The 18,826-nt window shown below is 44.8% G+C and overlaps 2 protein-coding genes across 2 annotated transcripts; both read right to left on the minus strand.

Moving 5' to 3' along the window:
• Window positions 1-260: 260 nt before the first annotated feature.
• On the minus strand, window positions 261-3,942 carry LOC4325537 (gibberellin 2-beta-dioxygenase 3-like). Its single transcript, XM_015777894.3, has 3 exons — window positions 3,418-3,942; window positions 1,242-1,599; window positions 261-724 (listed from the first exon to the last, which is right to left on the minus strand). The coding sequence occupies exons 1-3, from the start codon at window positions 3,825-3,827 to the stop codon at window positions 485-487; spliced, it is 1,008 nt and encodes a 335-aa protein (XP_015633380.1). The 5' UTR covers window positions 3,828-3,942; the 3' UTR covers window positions 261-484.
• An 11,123-nt stretch (window positions 3,943-15,065) lies between these two features.
• Window positions 15,066-17,334, minus strand: LOC4325538 (cationic amino acid transporter 5). The gene is made up of 2 exons (XM_015766180.3): window positions 15,867-17,334; window positions 15,066-15,770 (listed from the first exon to the last, which is right to left on the minus strand). The coding sequence occupies exons 1-2, from the start codon at window positions 17,213-17,215 to the stop codon at window positions 15,269-15,271; spliced, it is 1,851 nt and encodes a 616-aa protein (XP_015621666.1). The 5' UTR covers window positions 17,216-17,334; the 3' UTR covers window positions 15,066-15,268.
• Window positions 17,335-18,826: the final 1,492 nt, after the last annotated feature.

An 18,826-nucleotide genomic window follows, 5' to 3' on the forward strand; every position in this document is an offset into this window, starting at 1 on the left:
AATTGTGGATGGGGGAGTATTAGGTTGTGCTTTCGATTGTATGTTTGAAACATTGAATATTTAGAATTTGGTTTTAAGGGTTTTCTCTCTGTCACTTCCATTGGCCAGCTCTATTTCCATGGTTCCTAATAAGATAAATAAACAAAATTACCTATAATTATTTTTAAAATTAAACTCTAAAATTTAAGAACAGTTTGGATTACAATCCAAACCACAACAACGTAAAGCCTCACCTTAAAAGTTATTTCTGGGCTCCAGTGTACTAGCAACCATCATCTTAAGAGAGCTCATTTAATTGTAATAAAACTAAACTGTCCACAGAGCACTTACATGCATGCAACTTTTGCTGGAAGCTTATATATAAACAGATTAACACATACTGAAATTTACGTACAAGGCTATTGCTAGAGGCAAACCACAGTGATAATCACTACTTGCGAATTAATATACACAAACGTACATAGAAGTCAGATGACTGCTACTACTAGTTCTCAAATCTGCAGAGCCTGTCGTCGGCGAGCCGGCCCTTGCAGCCGCTGCCCTTGTACTCCTTCCAGGTGAACTCCCTGTACCGGCTCCGGCCGCCGTCCCCTAATAACGCCGGCAGCGGCGCCAGCCTCTCGCCGGGCGGCGGGCCGCCGAAGAAGACCATGGACACCCTCGACTTCTCGCTGTTCACCACCACCCTGTGCTTCACGCTCCTGAACCTCCCGTTCGTTAGCACCTGGGTGGGTTGCAAAGCGCAAACACACGAGCAGCACAAAGAAATTTAACCTCAGGGATACAGAGAAATGTAAATAATTAAGTCAATAATTAATCGATGTGATGTGCAACAATTTGCATGGCCTTTTCTTGAGAGTTGGCAAATTGCAGTGACCGATCGATCTCATCACCGTTCATGGACCCATTAGTAGTAGTAGTAGGCACGTACGTACTAGCATGCAAGTGTACGTGTTTTCACGTGCAGGCTGGGCCCTATATATGCATGGCATGCAGATGATTGTGCTAGTTAACCATACAAGTAACCGTGCGTTGATGGCGCTTGCTTGACGCATAGTACACCGTGCAGTCGATCGTGCACTGATCACCCTGATTTGCTCGACTGGATTGGAGATCGATGGAACGGTCGATTCGACATCGACAGGGGCACGTACGCGAAACAGCAGAAGTGACCAAACTTTTTGACCTTTAATTTTGTGTGTGCACGCAAGCAACGGAAGTATAGTACGTGTACTACGTACCTGGAGGGTGTCGCCGACGTTGACGAAAAAGGAGTCGCCGTCGCCGTCGTGCGGCACGGACGCCCAGGCGCCGTCACGGAGGGAGATCTCCAGCCCGGGGGCGCCGTTGGAGCGGAGCACGGAGATGATCTGCGGGTCGGTGTGCTCGCCGAACCCCGTCAGGTTCGGCCCGCCGCCGCCGCCCAGCTGATCGGGGCGCGGCGGGTAGTGGTTCACCCTGAGGATGGAGTCGCTGTCCTCGCGCGCCACCAGCCGCGCCAGCGCGTCCGCCGGCCCGACGCCGAGCCCCTCCGCCATCAGCTCCAGCACGCCGCACGCCACCCGCCGCACCGCCGCGCTGTACTCGCGTAGAAGCTCCCTGCACCGCGAGCAAAATAAACAAACCAGACTAAACCACCGATCGCGGTTCACGCAGAACGCAACTGAAGAAGAAACCAACAAAGAGATCAAGCCAAAATCGCGCAACGAATTCGATCGGCGGCTTGGATCGTGATGATGTAAAAGGTTTGTGGATAGAGACGGGCAGATCCGCAGGTCAGGGGAGATGCATCATGCATGATCCGGCGGTGGTGTTGGTCGATCACCACCATGCATGCGACCGATGTGGCGAGCTGCGCCACGTACGGCGATGCGACCGTGCGCGCACGTGAATCAAAACGGCAGCGTCAGACGGAGCCGCCGGCGCCGGTCTCCGTACGTCGGCCCCGAGATATTGTGAAGCGACACGCGGCCACGATGGGCGATCTTATCCACACGATTTTCTCACTATTAATTTACCAGATGGGCAACACTACAATAAATGAACGCTTATTTATGAATGTATCAAAAGCCCCTCTAGAAGAATTAACTTAAGATTGGAGGTGATACATCCACGACGAATCTAAATATAAATATGTCTAGATTTATAGTATTAAAATGTATTATATTCGGTTCTAGATTTACTTTATATGGAACGGAAAGAGTAATGCTGAAAGTCTGAAAACATATGCGTGACTCGAATTAATTAATGGAGAACGATACCCACGTCATGAATTTGAATCCCGAATCTTTTCTCAATCACACAACACTACACTATTACACTCTAAGACTTAAAAAGATAAAAACCAATGATAAATTAAGTATATGCGTACGTGTGTATTTTTTGGTAATATAATTTAGGGGTGTTTGGAAAATAGGAAGTCCCTTTCACAAAAGCATAAGTCTCTCCCAAACACCCTCTTAGACCACTGGTAATGAGTGAAGTCATGCGCACATGGGTGACATGGCTCCACCACACACCACACTTAATGAGCTTTTTAGAATGTTGCTGACGTTCCTGTGAACTTCAACTCAAGTAAAATGTTCCACGTGCCAAATGGAAATACACGGGGAAAAGAAGAACAGCAAGTCCTAAGGTATCCAATGCTGGTGCATGCGAACATCAGAAAGATTCCTGGACAAAACTATCGCTTGCTTATACTACTACACAGCAAAATGGAATGGAACTAATAATAGCATGATTCCGTTTTGCTGCTCGCGCGCGCGTATAACGACTTCAGATCAGTCCCTACACTACACCCCAATAAACCCTGTGTTGCACACATCATGTGTCCGTACTGTCGAAACAAGTACTCCACTTGTCCGAGCTCAGCTCACTAGGATCGGACCCTCCATCTACTGTTTGACACGAACGTTCCAATGGACCAATTATTAAAGTTTGTTAAAGGAAAATAAAGTGATGCGAAGAAAATGATGATTCAACGATGACTGGACTTAATAATGCCCAAAGGAACGGAGGAGAGACGTGACATGCGTGCAGCAACGGTGCATGTATCTGTCTGCGCAGGCAGCGGCACGGAAGCAACAGTAACCCGCCGGTGCAACGCGCAACGCAGACGTAGATGTCACCGCTTTGTCCAGCCGCCTGGTGCCTTCGCTCGCTTCCTTCCCGGAACGGTCAAAATCCGACGCACCCCGCACGTGGTGGCGTGCCAAAATACGATTCACCGTTTAGATTTATTACAGTGGCATACTCATATTTATGACTAATTAATTTTTTATGATAAACGATGTATTTATCGATAATAAAACGTTTATAATTATACTTCATCAAATCTTAAAAGATATAATCTAGAACACCGCGAGATAGTAGCAGTAGGGCGCTGCTGCTGCTGCGTTTGGAAAGATCGGTATTTACCGTAAGGGGCAAGGAGGCGTGGGCGACGTCGCGGCGCACGGCAATGCCGCGGCGGCGGCGGCGGGGGCGAGGCAGAGTAGCAGGTACTCGATCCAGCCGAGGTCGCCGGCGCTGCCGATCCGCTTGCTGGCGTACCCGAGCGGCGCCCCTGCGGCGGCCTCCTTGTCGGGCTGCGGCAGCGCGAAGAACCGCGCCGCGGCGGCCTCCGCGGCGCGCACCAGCCCCGGCGGCACGCCGTGGCCCGTCACCCGGAAGAACCCCTGCTCCTCGCACGCCGCCACCAGCGCGCGCGCCTCCGCCGCGCGGGCGGGACCCGTGGCGGACAGGTCGATCGCGCGCACGTCGGCTGGCGGCGGGTGCGCCGCCGGCAGGGCTATCTGCTCGAGCTCGCCCTTGGCAAGCACCACCATGGCCGGCTGTTTTGGACAGAGGAAAAGCAGAGCAAAGCTTGGTGTGTTCGTTCGTTCGCGCGCGCTACACGCTACGCAGCCAAAGCAAGGATGGTTGAGTTTGATACGATCATACGAGGCGAGAGCTCTCTATTTATATAGGCGCGGCCGCGCGGGGGAGGGCGAGACCGCGAGAGCGAGCTAGCGGCGAGGTGGCAATGTGGCATCGTACACGCGCTGCGCGTGGCCGTGGCGCCGTGCTAGTAATGCGCCGATTTGGGCCGTTCGATCGAGCGTAAATGGATGGAGAGAGGCTTGGTCGGTAATGTACACGGTTTGCTAGTGGTTGCTGTTTGCGCGTTGGCGCTGTAGGCAAGTGTCTGCCCAGGTTAATCTCAGCCGTTGGAGGTCCGAGCGGGAGGTCGGAGAAGCTAGGCAGTCATTGAGAAATGAGAAGGTCGTACTGTCGTAGCCGGCTGCAGGCTGGACGCACCTCGGCAAAGTTTGCTGGAACATAGTTAAGAGGAATTTTACAGTTTTTAAAAGATACCTAAATTTAATGTCAATTTTAGTACCTTCTACTAATACGGAAGGTATGATATGATATTTTTGATACCTTCTTAAAAATTTGTAAAATCACTCCATTGTTAAATGTCTAAATTTACTAAAATACCGTACTCCATCCGTTCCAAAATATATCAACTTTTGGTTAGATAGGACATCATAGTACTACGAGTCTGAACATGTCTCTTATCCAGATTTATATTATTAGGATATATCTCATCCAACCAAAAATTACAATATTTTGGGGTATAGGGAATAAAACTTATATTCAGCCAGAGGACAAACGTGTTCATGTACTTGACCATACTTTATCATTATAATAATGGTTATATTTAAGAGAGATAATAAATAAATTATCTTCCGCACGATGCTTCTTCCCTAGCTAATCAAGCACCTCTATACGAAGCATCATGAGAACTGGCACCGGCACTAATGCCACTTGCTCAAAGTGGCTAAGGGTGGTGCCCTAGGCCCTAATAAGCACAGAACGGCAGCACTTTATCATTGATCCTGTCGTGGTGTTCGTTTGTTTTAAACAGAAGGCTAAGCTGGTGTTATATTAATATTAAGCAGAAAAGAAAGTATTTACAATGTCAACAAGGAAGGTGAAAGAAACAAGGTAAAGGAAAACACAAAAAAAGCATACTAAAGAAACCTAAGCGGATATTCTCGCAATGTTTTTTCCCCACGCATGCTCTATATATATCTTGATTTCGTCTTGTATTTTGGCGAGTAGTTGTGATAAGGTAATATTAAGGAACAATGAGAGACTTAGCACAGATTATTAAAAAGAAAAAGAATGGTGAGAAAACCTGTGTTGAGGAGGATTTGAATGAGAATGAGAATGCCGGCCGAGCTATATATGCACCGTTCTGTCCATAATGAGAATGCCAGTGAACCTACTAGGGCAATTAGTTTTCAAATTTTTTTTTCCTAAAAACATCACATCGAATTTTTGGACATATACATGGAGTATTAAATATAGATAATTGAAAAAACTAATTGCATAGTTTGCATGAAAATGGCGAGACAAATCTTTTAAGCATAATTAGTCCATAATTAGCTATAAGTGCTACAGTAACCTACATATGCTAATAAGTTGTCAATCTATTTTCTGAAATGTTACAATACACAAGCCTATTATTAGTAGGATGAAAAAGAATACGTGAATCTCGTTGTGTGAGCTAGGGGCACTAGGGCATGTTCGATGATAGAGACGAGTATGGTCTCTTAAATAATACAAGATTATTTAGAGATCATGTCTTTACAATTGTTGAGACGACAAAAACTCTAATCACTAACTCAAAAAATATTCCTTATGTTAATATTATTTCCTTTTTTTATCCTCATGCAACCATATTTCTATATTATAGTGATTAATAGTCGTTGTTCAGCCGTTGTTATGCATAATAATGATTTTTTATCTCTTCTCTTTCTCTTTCTTCCATGTCAATAAGTTTTCCTAATTAGCAACGCTAAGAGACCATTATTGGCATCCATTGTACATGTCCTTAGCGTCATTTGTATATTTTCTCCCCCAACAAAACTAAAACAATAGTTTAACTGACAATGTATTAGAAATGGAAGTATTTTTTTATGTTCTAAGCTAAATATTACTTTTATGGTTGTTTAGACTAACAGATTATGCTGGTTGCTTAGCAACAATATGCCTTTATAATGCCAAGGCTGATTTTGTTTTCTGCATAATTTCTGTGCAAGTGTGCATACAAGAGAGCTCACTGATAGTTTCAGTTTAAATTTCAAAGGACTTTTTTTTTGTTGAAGAATCCTAAATGGCAAACTTTTTGTACAGAATTTTACTTCGTCTTGATTTCCTAAAGTTCCCTCGCAATTTCAGCACGTACTTAAAATTCTCTTGCAAAGTCATCTTTCAAGTTATTAGAATTGGTACTCCCTCCGTCCCAACAAAAAAAAGCCAACCTTTGCATTGATGGGACATTATATAGGACAATGAATCTGGCTATAAACATGTCCAGATTCGTTGTTCTAGGTAATGTCCCATCTATATTCAGATTGTCTTTTTTTTTGGAATAGAGGGAGTAGGTATCTACCACATAAAAGTTACTCACTCCGTCCCAAAATATAGGCTTTTTAGTTGTATTCATAGCCAAAAATACCTATATTTTGGGACGGAGGTAGTACAATATTATATGGATTATTAGTTTATTATTGTGTTGTGATGTGAGTCTTTAAGGCACAGTAGTATCTGTGGGACCCGGCACGCAAAACGAAGCATGTATTACTGTATGATTAATTAAGTATTAACTAATCTTTTTTAAAAATTGATTAATATGATTTTTTTAAAACAACTTTCGCGTAGATTTTTTTTTTAAAAACACACCGTTTAACGATTTGTAAAACGAGGAAAATCGGTTGGGAAAAAAAAGTGCCGAACACAGCCTAGAGATCTTTTCACTGTTCTACCTATCTCTTCTGTCGGAATTTTCAAACCTGAAGTCACGTCCATGTTTCTTTTTTCTCCTCTTCTTCTTCTTCTTCTTTCCGTTTTTTTAGTAGAGTCACGTTCATGTTTCTACCTGACTAAGGGCATGTCTGAGAAACAGAGAATATGATAGTTTGGATATTAATTTAGAGTATTAAACATACACTAATTTTAAAATCTATTCCATAATCTTAGACTAATTCGCGAGACGAATCTTTTGAGTCTAATTACGCTATGATTTAATAATATGAGGCTACAATAAACTTTTCATAATTATGGATTAATTAGGCTTAAAAAATTCGTCTCGCAGATTAGCTCTTATTTATGAAATTAGTTTTTTTATTAGTCTATGTTTAATACTCTAAATTAGCGTTCAAACATCAGATGTGACATGGGCTAAAAAGTTTTAGCCCCATCTAAACACCCCCTAATGGTCGATAGCATTTCACACAACTGGCATGCTCCCTGCCCACACCGACTCGCTATCGATCGCATTATGCCTTGACAGCAACTAATAAAATTGAAATGGATCCGATCGATCGACTAATTGACGTGATACGAAAAGAGACGTGGGATTCGATTGTTGGAATCAAGATACTTATATGTGCAAAGTTCAGATCGATCGATGAAAAACTGAACCTCATGTACAAGCTAGTATGTGTACTAGACCCTTAATTTCTCTGCTACTAATTTGCTAGTAGGAGTAGTAATTTGCAGTAACTGTTGGTTTGTTTATTTTTCATACACGTTGAACAAGGAACAGGGTTCTTACTGCTGACATGTTAGTTGTTCAACGTGCAAGAGTAGTAGTGTACTGCTACTTTATTTAGAGCACTATTTGTTTCCATCTCTGTGTAACATCATACGCCACTAGTCAACTTGGAAATCCCAAGATTCTAAGCAAAACCTACATGGACGTCGACTGATTTCACTCGGCCTAGTGGCTGCAATCAAATGGCTCTCTCTCGCCGATCGAGTAGTAGGTTGAAACTGCCAAACTGGAAGTGGATCGAATTCTGTGTGCTAACTTAAGAGCAGGAGAGAAAAGCCTAAAAAAATCCAGAGTAGTAATCTCTTTTGCAGATACGATTAAACTTGCGTGCAAGAAACGATATCTCTCCTGGGATTAGTTACATTGTTGTCCAATTTATGATTCGTCGAAAGACCATTCCAGTTAGAACTATAGCCACAGGACTGTGTTTGAACAGTAAAAACTGCTACCTCCGGTAAAGTTGTGAATTGCTTGCGGATCTCTAATTCACCGGTGACAATTGGTTGGTGATGTGTGTCACCGTTTCAGGGAGAATTAAAGTTGACGAAACCGTTCGGCGGGAGGAGGCCGGCGTGCAGCCTGGAGCTTAATTTCTACTTACTCCGTCCCAAGACACCAATCTAGATTGACATTTCAACTAGTAATATCCAGATTCGTTGTTCTAGATAACGTCAAATTCTTATCTGGATTGATATTTTTAGAACGGTTGGAGTACTTCTCCGTCCAAAACTAAATTTACTTTTCACATATCTCACATACTAAAAAAATATTTCTATATGGTTAAATCGTAATAACCTTTTTTTATTAAAATACTTTTATAGTAATTATTATTAGAAATAATTTTATTTTGAGATAAATAGAATAGGTAAAAAAGAATGGTGGGGTCGCCAAGATATCGGTATAGATCGGATCAAGCTCCTCTACCTTTAAGTGTAGGTGTCTATGTAATCGACATGTGGGTCTGATGAAGCATGTATCCACCTGTGAGTGATAAAGGCACGGCACCAATAAAAGCAGAGGATCTCAATTTGTATAAATCTATTTGTCGTTTGTCAATTGTCAATTTGTCATTGACGAATTTGCTCCGCTACAGGGACCGTCTGCTCGCTGCTCGTCGTGAAATTTGCTCACATATTTTAGCTCCACGTAAGCATTAAATTCTTCATTTCTCGTGTCACTCAGTCACTATGCTATAAAATATAAAATAAAATACTCAAATACTATCAACAACATGCACAAGATCCGACCTTCCGTCCCGTGAATCCGTGATGAAGAATCGAGGATAGTACTATAGTATGTGCATCATCTTAAAAAAAATATATGAGAGGATACGTGTTTGTGGTTTAGCCTGTCATGTAGGGGCCTCAGGTATCTAGTTGTATTGATTATATTATTATTACTTCCTCGTGGTTAAATGAACCGAATAAATCAAAGCGGTATCTGAATTGATAGCACGTTGTACTTTAGCCTGCTCGCTCTTTGGCCGTTTACGTACACCGCCCATGGTTCTATCAACTCTTTAGAGCCGGGTATGGATGCATGCCCGTGGATTTAACAATCATGAAGCAGGAGTACCATTTACGGAGTAGCATGTTGGTGTACAAACCTATATATCAACATAAATGAAGGTACATCCTGTTTTACAACTTAAAACTTGGATTAAGGTCTTAAAAAATAACCTTACACTTCAGTTTTTCATTTTGTTTTTTTCTCCCTTCCCCTGACATAAGCCGGTCTGGCTGATTGCGATGTGTAACTACAGCTCTCTTCTTCTAATATATTAACGTGTAATCCTTTTGCGCGTTCGCGAAAAAAATAACCTTACAATTTAAATATGGAACTATTCATCATAAAACTTTTCAAACCGTTTACTTTAGACCTAAACTTTCGAACCTAGAACTATTTATCACTCTTTTTAAAGATAACAGAATATTTCGTGAACCGATGAAAATATCGGGCCTCAACAAATGGATAATACCAAGACTCTTCTCTATCGAAGACATTGTAGCTCTTTGTTTTTTTTCTTTCGATTACATGGCAGACACATACGCACATACATAACTACACACGCCATACTATACTCATACACGAATATGTCTTCTAACACATGCTCTCTAAGCCAAGCCATTGTAGTTCAATTCTACACAGATGGATAACTACATTTATTCATTAGTTATCTACTAAACTTTAATTTGCTAGAATAATAGACACCGAGGTATAGATAGAAATCAACTTTACGCATCTACATAGAGATATAGATAGATAATCCCTCCTTTTTTACATCGTTGACTTTTCGATATATACTTGACAATTTGTTATATTTAAAAATTATGTGTGATAAACTTGAAGTCACGCTTAAAGTACTTGTAATAATCATAACAAAATAAATAATAATAATATACTTTTGTTTAGAGGAATGGTTAAACTTATGTCTGAAATATCAAATTACCAAACATATATAAATAAACGGAGGAAGTACATCAAATTTATTGAAGTGTTCTGGAGTACGTGTTAGGCCACCTATGGTATCGGTCGATGGAGCCGCCTCCACGTCGTACCATACGCACGCAGCGCGCGGGCGCGCGCTCGCATCGGTGCTCCCCGGCGGCCATACGCCGCACACGTAGACGCGCATACAAAGCTGCAAACCTGCAACGCGCGTAGTGGCGCCCGGCGCCGTTCGATCCACACATATCTCGCTCTCGCTCGCGCGCGCGGGAGCGTGACCGTGTCGCGTCGCGATCGCAGCACCGCGCCCGCGCCCGCGCGCACGACGGCGAGGCAGACGCGCGCGCGACGGGAGCGTGAGCGCGGGTACGGTGTGGCTACGCTTTCTAGCTAGTCTCGATCAGTCGATCGATCGATCGCGATCGATCTCCCCCACCGGGCCGGTCGACGGTCAGGTACGTCAAGGCGCGCGGCCGGGCCCGGCCGGAGCTAGCTAGCTAGCCGAGGTAGACAGAACCCTCCGGTCATCCGGTGTGTGCGTGGTCCAGGGCGGGAACGCGAACCTTCTCCATCGCCGCGGGTCCGACACCCGCGTGGGGGCGGCGGTCGCTGTCGTTCGCCGTGCGCCGGCTGGGTCTGACCTAGCTTTGGCCGGGGCCGCCCCTCGCCCGCCGATCGCGACGTACGGCGTCCCGTCGGCCGTCGACACTGACCCGCGCGCGCTGATCGATAATATCGATGGATGTATTGGAGGGTAGCCTTCCGGCAGCGCGCGGCGATCGATCGTTTACGCAGTTCGGGACGGCCTTCGATCACGGGCGTAGTACGTACCATATATATCCAGGGGTTTACCGAGCCGTACACGGTACACTCGACATGAACTAGCTTGCTTGTCCGTGAGTCGCGATCGATCGATCGGGCGAGACAAGTGACAAGACGATCGATGTCGTAGCTGGCTAGATATGCGCCTCCATTAGCGGCCCGGGCATGCATGAATGTATCAATAGCATTGGCCCCGTTCGATATGACCATGTCACGATCGATCGACGGTACAGGGCACTGTAACCGGCGAGGGCTGATTCGCTGAAAAGAGAGCGAGCAGTCGCTGTGCCCGGTCGTCGGCCGCCAGTTGTACAATTCGATACTTGATAGCCGGTCCCCGTGAACGGGTGAACCGCGGGCCGACCGGCGCCCGTCCGATCTATCTAACTTCGGTCGATCTATCGATCTCAGTACGCCATCCATCAGATCCATCCGCCTCGATTTACGGCTGTGACCGTGGGGCGTTGCCATCCATCTGTTGTGCAAGACAATCTGGTAGGGTCGCCCTGCGTCTCCTCTAATCATTCGTCCATAATTATGCACGTACGAGTGCATTTTAGTAGAGACGCATGCACTTGTTAGTCCAGGGTGTACGTGAATTCAAATTTCAATCCCATGGTTCTCCGATGTTGAATTCACCAAGTTTCTACTTGGTTGTCCAATATTTTAAGACCCATTTGAAACACAGGACCAAGAAAATGATTGAGAAAACACATAAATAGAAAAAAAATGTACGAATAGAATACCATGCTTATTGAATTCCTATGGGACTTTGAAACACAGGAAAGTCTCCAAGCTCTCGTTTGATTAGCACATAGGAAAAACGCAGTAATTGTAAACACATGAAGAGAAAAACATAAGGTGAGACCTCATGCTTATTTTCCTTCAAAATTGCTCTAGCAAGATCTATTCCATAGGAACTTTAAGGCCCTCTTTGAATCAAAGGAAAAACCATAGGAATTATAGAGGATTTTATCCTATGAAAAATAATCCTATAGAGTCATTTGAAACAAAGGATTGTTTCCTATCAATTCCTTTGAAATTCCTATGGAATGAACCTTACTAGAGCAATTTTGGAGGAAAATAAGCATGAGGTCTCACCTCATGTTTTCCTATTCATGTGTCTAAGGTTCCTGCGTTTTTTCTGTGTGCTAATCAAATGACAGTTTGAAGACTTTCCTGTATTACAAAATCCCATAGGAATCCAATAAATGTGGCATTCAACTCCTATATTTTTTCTATTCCTCTGTTTTCTCAATCCTGCGATTAAAAAATGCCCTAAAGGAATTGATATGTGATAGTCCTTTGTTTCGACTCTATAGGATAAAATCATCTATAATTTCTATGGTTTTTCCTATGTTTCAATGGGGTCTTAGCATTTTGAAATTCACTAAGTACGTTTTCTTTTTTGTGCAGACTTGTTAAACTCGGTATCTATTAACTTATTAAAGGAATAGAAAAAGGAGCCTCCACGTTCGCTCTCATGGACTAGAAATTCTCATATTAACTAGAGAAAAAGAAAAACAGAGTACATATAGAAATACAATTTAGAAATAGCTGAAATTCGGAACTAAAAAATAAGGAATATTGAAAGATGAGACTAGAGTCCATATAGAAATACATTTTATAAATAACTGAAATTCAGAATTAAAAAATAAAAAAATATTAGAAGAAGAGTATAGAGTCCATATAGAAATACAATTAGAAAATAATAGAAATTCAGAATTAAAATAAGGAATATTAGAAGTAGAGTATAGAGTCCATATAGAATTTAAAACTAACTAAAATTCGGAATAAACATAATAAAATTAAAAGTAGAGTTTAGAGTTCGTATAAAAATACAATTTACAAATAACTAAAATTATAAATTAAAAAAAGAGAGTCTAAATTCAATATAGGAATACAATTTAGAAGTAACTAAAATTCGAAATTAAAAGTTAAAGAATATTAAAAGATAAGTTTAGAGTCCACATAGAAATACAATTAGAAATAATAAAAAATTAAGAATTAAAAATAAATAATATTGGAAGAAAAGCCTAGAGTTTATATAGAAATACAATTTACAGATAACGAAAATTTGGAATTAAAAAAAGAAATATTGAAAGACGAGTCTAGAGTCCATATAGGAATATAATTTACAAACAAATAACGAAAATTCGGAATTAAAAATAAATAAATATTGAAAGACGAGTCTAGAGTCCATATAGGAATATAATTTATAAATAACTAAAATTTAATATTAAAAATAATTAATAACTAACACGTATATAAAATACAGTATAAATATTACACAATATATTATACATTAGTAGTTTCGTAAAGTTAGTACAAAATTTAGAATTATGTATCATTTTAATATATTTGAAAATTATATTAAGAAAACATATATACTATTATATGAGAGAAAATATAATGACACTAGCCGTGTAATCTGCGCGGGCCACCATGCTAATTTATTTGAAAAAAACACACTATCATGGATATATAGAGCAACTGAGTAAGCAAGATATTTATCTATGTTTGTATTTAAAAATGTGACGCCACAAATAATGACAAAATTATTTTGTTATATTCCTGCCTTCTCTGCATTATCCGCGCTAGCTGCTCTCCTCTAGCTCGCTATCTTATATTCTATGCCCCTGCATCTCGATCGGCGCATGGCGTGGCGCGGTGGCGGAATATACGCACGCACCGCTCCGGTCAGTGGCCACGGAGCGTCGCCCCGTCCAGTGGAGATCACCACGGAAAGCGAACGCCGATGACGACGACGCCCGCGCGCGCATCAACATCACGGCGGTTTCAGTGCGCCGTACCCGTCCATGCATGCAGCGCGCTGTAGCTAGCCACGACGTGACGCGCTGGTTTAGCGACACGTATACTCGCTCTCCAGGACAGCTAATATGCTCTGCTAGCTCACACGTTTGTATCTCCGTCCTGTCGATCGTTGGGGATCACGTAAGATCGAAACAGTGGCGACAGCATTGAGCAGTGGCGTGACCGAGTGAGGTTTGATGAAACCTCTCCGCAGCTACCACATCAGCGGCATACTAGTACTACTTTTGACGATGAAACCTCTTTTTGAAACTGCGTCCTCTTTTATGGGGAAAAAAAGAAGGGAACAAGGGTATCATATAGATTGAATACCGTATATTGCAGAATTGCAAGCACCAACGTAATTTCTAGTTCGGTCCATAGCTTCGATAAACGAGCGAACACCATCTGACCATCCGTGTATTTCAGGCACTTCTCGCACAAAAATAAAGTTTCCCACAGTTGGCGCAATTTAACCGGAGTCTGAGTTAAGCCATGAGTTTTCCAATTTTTCACAGAACACACCAGCACGGTAAACCTTTTCTTAGAAAAAAGGTTAGGGCGGGCAAACGTCCTTCCTATTTTTCACAGAACGCTCCAGCGACTGGGTTTCCCCGCGCTTACGCCCTCGTTCAGATGGGTTTCCATTCCGGCCCATAGACATGTCAGCCACAAGCCCATAACCAAAACGAGCCTACAAAGCTACCAACAAATGCTGCCCACATGAGCCACGCCCGCATGGACGCATGTGGGTAGGCCACTCTCCGCTGCTTTGCACTCTGTCGATCTGTCTTTCGGAAGGCCTGAATTTTGTGGGCTTGGTGATTACTTGGGCCTAAATCATAGCGATTATTTTTGGAAAAGTCCACTTTAGGTTCCTCAGATAGGGGCCGAGCTTCGAATCACATTCTTCAACCGCAATATCACCCCTCGACTTCTAAAACCATGGCAAATTTGAGTCCCTCTGCTTTGGGCGGTTTTGGCTTGTGGTGGTGGCGTCCACGTGGTATGTTGACCTTATTTTGAGGTTGATGAATGCTATCAAAACCCGATCCCTATTTGAGAGAGAGAGAGAGAGAGGGAAAAAAAAGAAAAGAAAAGTGAACTTATTCCTTGTTCTTTCGAGACCTGAGATGTTTAGCCACATTGGTGGGGAAACTCTTTTAATCTCATTTCTTATATGTTACTCATATAGTTATAAAAAAAATAACAAGATAGATTAATTTGATATATGTCACTACACAAACATGTAAATTTAAATTTTAGTTTTGCAAGTGAAAAAAATATGATTGTGAAATTAATTTTTTTATGACATCAAATTTAAACCTGGAAGTTTGGGTGATATATCACATTTACTTTTATAAAGAAACCTTTGATATGTGAGATAGTATATGTTTGTTTTTCAATTATTTTCATAACTATTTACATGACACGACAGACGGAGGGGATATCCCTATCCCTCCAAAGAGAATCCATTTCCCACTTTGGTGAGATACTGTTCAATAGATAATGATATTTGCAGTTGCACGCTACAGTTTTGAATATTCTTCGCATCAATGTACCAAATCATTAGGCATGTGATCAGATCTTCGCGCCCGCCCTCTCCACGTCTGCGTTGGCAGCGACCGCGGCCGCCGCCTTCGCATCGTCCACGTGGGCGGCATCAGCGTAGACCTCCTCGTCGACGTCGTCGCCGGAGCACGCGCCGTGCGCGACGTCGTAGGTGGCGTGCAGCCCGACGAGCACGTAGTAGAGCAGCATGATGGCGGTGCAGACGCCGAAGCGGATGAACGCCTGCGCGCCGAGCGAGCCCATGAGGAAGAGGTTGGTGGCGATGGACAGCGACGGCAGCCACGGCACGAGCGGCACGCCCCACACCTTGGGCGCGCGCGCCGCCGGCACCAGAAGCTGGATGCCGAGCGTGCCCGCCGCCCACGCCGGCACCAGCACGGTGTACCCAACCCACCGCTCCGGCGCCGCGCCCCAGTACGCCGCGATGCCCGCCGACGAGCCGATGACCACCGATAGCAACGCCACCAGCCGCCTCGCGTGCGTCCTGCTCGTCACGCCCCGCACGTAGTACCTGCGCGCGTTACAGGAAGCCATTGTTGGTTACAGAAAACTACGTGCCGAACTTGAACATGTGCACCGCCGCCGTAAGGTGGGAGAACGTGCGTACCGGCGGACGAGGAGGGCGGTGGCCATCATCATGAAGATGAAGAGCGTGCTGACGGAGAGGAGGCTGGAGAGCACGTCGAGGCTGGAGAAGAGGCCGATGCAGGCGCCGGCGGCGGCGATGAGCACGGTGGCGTGCACCGGCGTGCCGGTCCTGGGGTGCACCAGCGCGAACACCGGCGGGATGATGTGGCTGCGCGCGATGTGCGTGGTGTACCGAGCCTGACCGAGCGCCCCGACCAGCAGCACCGTCGTCATCCCCTTGAGCGCGCCGAGCGCCACCACGTACTGCGCCCACCGCATCCCGACGTTGCTGAACGCCACCGAGTACGCCGCGCTCCGGTCGATCGCCGTGTACGGCTGCATCATGCTCAGCACCAGCGCCATCACGCAGTAGATGGCCGTGATCACCGACATGGAGCCGAGAAGCCCGAGAGGGATGTCTCTCGATGGGTTCTTGGTCTCCTCCGCCATGGTCGCGATGTTGTCGAACCCGCCGTAGGCGAAGTAGACGATCGCCGCCGCGCGGAACACGCCCGGCACGCCGTGCGGCATGAACGGGGTCAGGTTGCTGGTCTTCGCGTGGAGGAAGCCGGCCACGATGACGAAGGCTATCACGAGGACGTGCACGGCGGAGGCGACCCAGTTGACGCGGGAGGTGCCCTTGGCGCTCAGAATGGCCAGGGTCGCCGTGACCGCGATCACCACCACCGCGATGGGGTCCAGCTCGTTGTACCCCTCGGCGAGCGACGTCTGTATGCGCAGCGCGCTCGCCGGCTTGTTGATGAGCGACGCGAGGTACGACGTCCAGGAGCGCGCCACCGCGGCCGTGCCGATGATGCTCTCGAGGATGAGGTTCGCGGCGGCGATGAAGGCCGCCACGTCGCCGAGCTCGACGCGGAGGTAGGCGAAGGAGCCGCCGGCCACGGGGATCTCGACGGCGAACTCCGTGTAGCAGAACACGGACAGCATGGCGGAGAGGCCGGAGGCCACGTAGGAGAGCACGATGGCCGGGCCGGCGTGGTCGTGCGCCTCCTGGCCGGTGAGCACGAAGATCCCGGCACCGATGACGGAGCCGAACCCGAACCACGTGAGGTCCCACCACGTGAGGCAGCGGCGCATCTCGTTCTCGCTGCGGCGGCGCAGCGCGCCGAGCTCGTCGGCGTCGGTGGAGCGGCCGGCGAAGCGGTCGCGGAACCGCGCGGGCGTCGCGGCCAGCGCCGCGCGGTACGCGCCCCAGCTCGCGAAGGACGGCTCCGGGAAGAAATCTTCCTTCTGCCACCGCCAGTAGCTCCTCGCCTCCGCCGCCGGCTTACCCTCGTACGGCTTCTCCGGCGTATCGACGGCCGCCATATCTTCGTGTGGAGGGGATCGACCACAGCTTTGGTGGTGAACTGGACAACTGGTGGAGTGTGGTGAGCTGCAGGCAGCTGCAGCCTTGGAGATATCCGAGTGTGGATTTGTCACTTTGTGAGACGATCTCTTTTGTAGTACTCCCTCCGTCCCATAATATAAGGGATTTTAAGTTTTTACTTATATCGTTTGACCACTTGTCCTATTTAAATTTTTTTAAAATTATTATTTATTTTATTTGTGACTTACTTTATTATCTACAGTATCTTAAGCACAATTTTTCGTTTTTTATATTTGCAAAAAAATTTTGAATAAGACGAATGGTAAAATGTTATAAGTAAAAAAGCCAAAATCCCTTATATTATGGGACATGGAGGGAGTAGCTTTGTTATCTGATTTTTCTTTCTTCTTTTTCCTTTTTCTTTTTGTTTGTGTGTGTGAAGCGGATGCCGAGCATTTCCGGCAAACCGGCGCCTCGGTGTTACTTATGATTATAAGAATTCGTTTACATGACGTGTAACACTTTCAGTTCACTAAAATTCTTCATCTGCTTTAAGTAGCATGGACTACTTATAGATGGACGGAGCTCCTCTGATGCAAAGTTAAAGGAACGTGGGTCGCTGATAGGTAGGGCTCACCTTTAAAGGCCCACACGTTAGTGACGACGTTCCTCTAATGTAAAACTGGAGCTTTATCCCTTCTAGATAGGATAAATGAAGTCGTAGCAGTAGTGCCATGAGCGGGATGTACTTTCCTAATTTTTTTTCCCAAAAACGTCACACCAAATCTTTGGACATATGTATAGGCATTAAATATAGGTAAAATGAAAAACTAATTGTACAGTTTGTATGAAAATCGCGAGACAAATCTTTTAAGCCTAATTAGTCTATGATTAGCTATAAATGCTACAGTAACCCACACGTGCTAATGGCGGATTAATTAGGCTTAATAAATTCATCTCGCGGTTTCCAGGCGAGTTATGAAATTAAATTTTTCATTCGTGTCCGAAAACCCCTTCCGACATCCGGTCAAACGTCCAATGTGACACCCAAAATTTTTTTTTTCACGAACTAAACAAGGCATGCGTTTCTGTCATGGCCCTAAAATCCAAAGTCTGAAGCCCCTTGATTTGTATAAAAAAATACAAAAAATTTGAAAAATTTCAATCCTGTGGAAGAAATTGTTTAGTAAGTCTTTGAAACAAGGGGATTGAATCCAATCAATTTCTTTAAAAAAAAACTACGAAATAGGCAATCCTACATATATTTTATAAGTCATCAGCACAATCTAAAAGTCCATCCCTAAAATTCTACTTTTGGATAAGTAGTTAGATTTTCAGGTGTCAAAAATTTCCTCCATCTAAGGACTAAGTAAACATTAACTCCTAAAAATGAAAATTGAGTAAACATTAACTCCTAAAAATGAAAATGGATCTAACACTACACCAACATAATTGTCTCATCTCTCCACTGCCTTGCCGTCGCCGAAGCAGGCCGCTCGGCATGCATCTCTCCACTGCCTTGCCGTCGCCGAAGCAGGCCACTCGGCATGCATCTCTCCACTGCCTTGCCGTCGCCCAAGCAGGCCGCCCGGCATGCCGAGCGGCTACGT

The sequence above is a fragment of the Oryza sativa genome, chromosome 1 (genome assembly GCF_034140825.1).
Source record: "Oryza sativa Japonica Group chromosome 1, ASM3414082v1".
NCBI lineage: Eukaryota > Viridiplantae > Streptophyta > Magnoliopsida > Poales > Poaceae > Oryza > Oryza sativa.

Coding starts and splice junctions, on each gene's coding strand:
- LOC4325537 (XM_015777894.3), bottom strand. CDS start 3,827: ATGGTGGTGCTTGCCAAGGGCGAGCTCGAGCAGATAGCCCTGCCGGCG. Junction 1,600..3,417: donor ACGCCTCCTTGCCCCTTACG/GTAAATACCGAT, acceptor CTCGCGGTGCAG/GGAGCTTCTACGCGAGTACA. Junction 725..1,241: donor ACGTCGGCGACACCCTCCAG/GTACGTAGTACA, acceptor CAACCCACCCAG/GTGCTAACGAACGGGAGGTT.
- LOC4325538 (XM_015766180.3), bottom strand. CDS start 17,215: ATGGCGGCCGTCGATACGCCGGAGAAGCCGTACGAGGGTAAGCCGGCG. Junction 15,771..15,866: donor ACCGCCCTCCTCGTCCGCCG/GTACGCACGTTC, acceptor TAACGCGCGCAG/GTACTACGTGCGGGGCGTGA.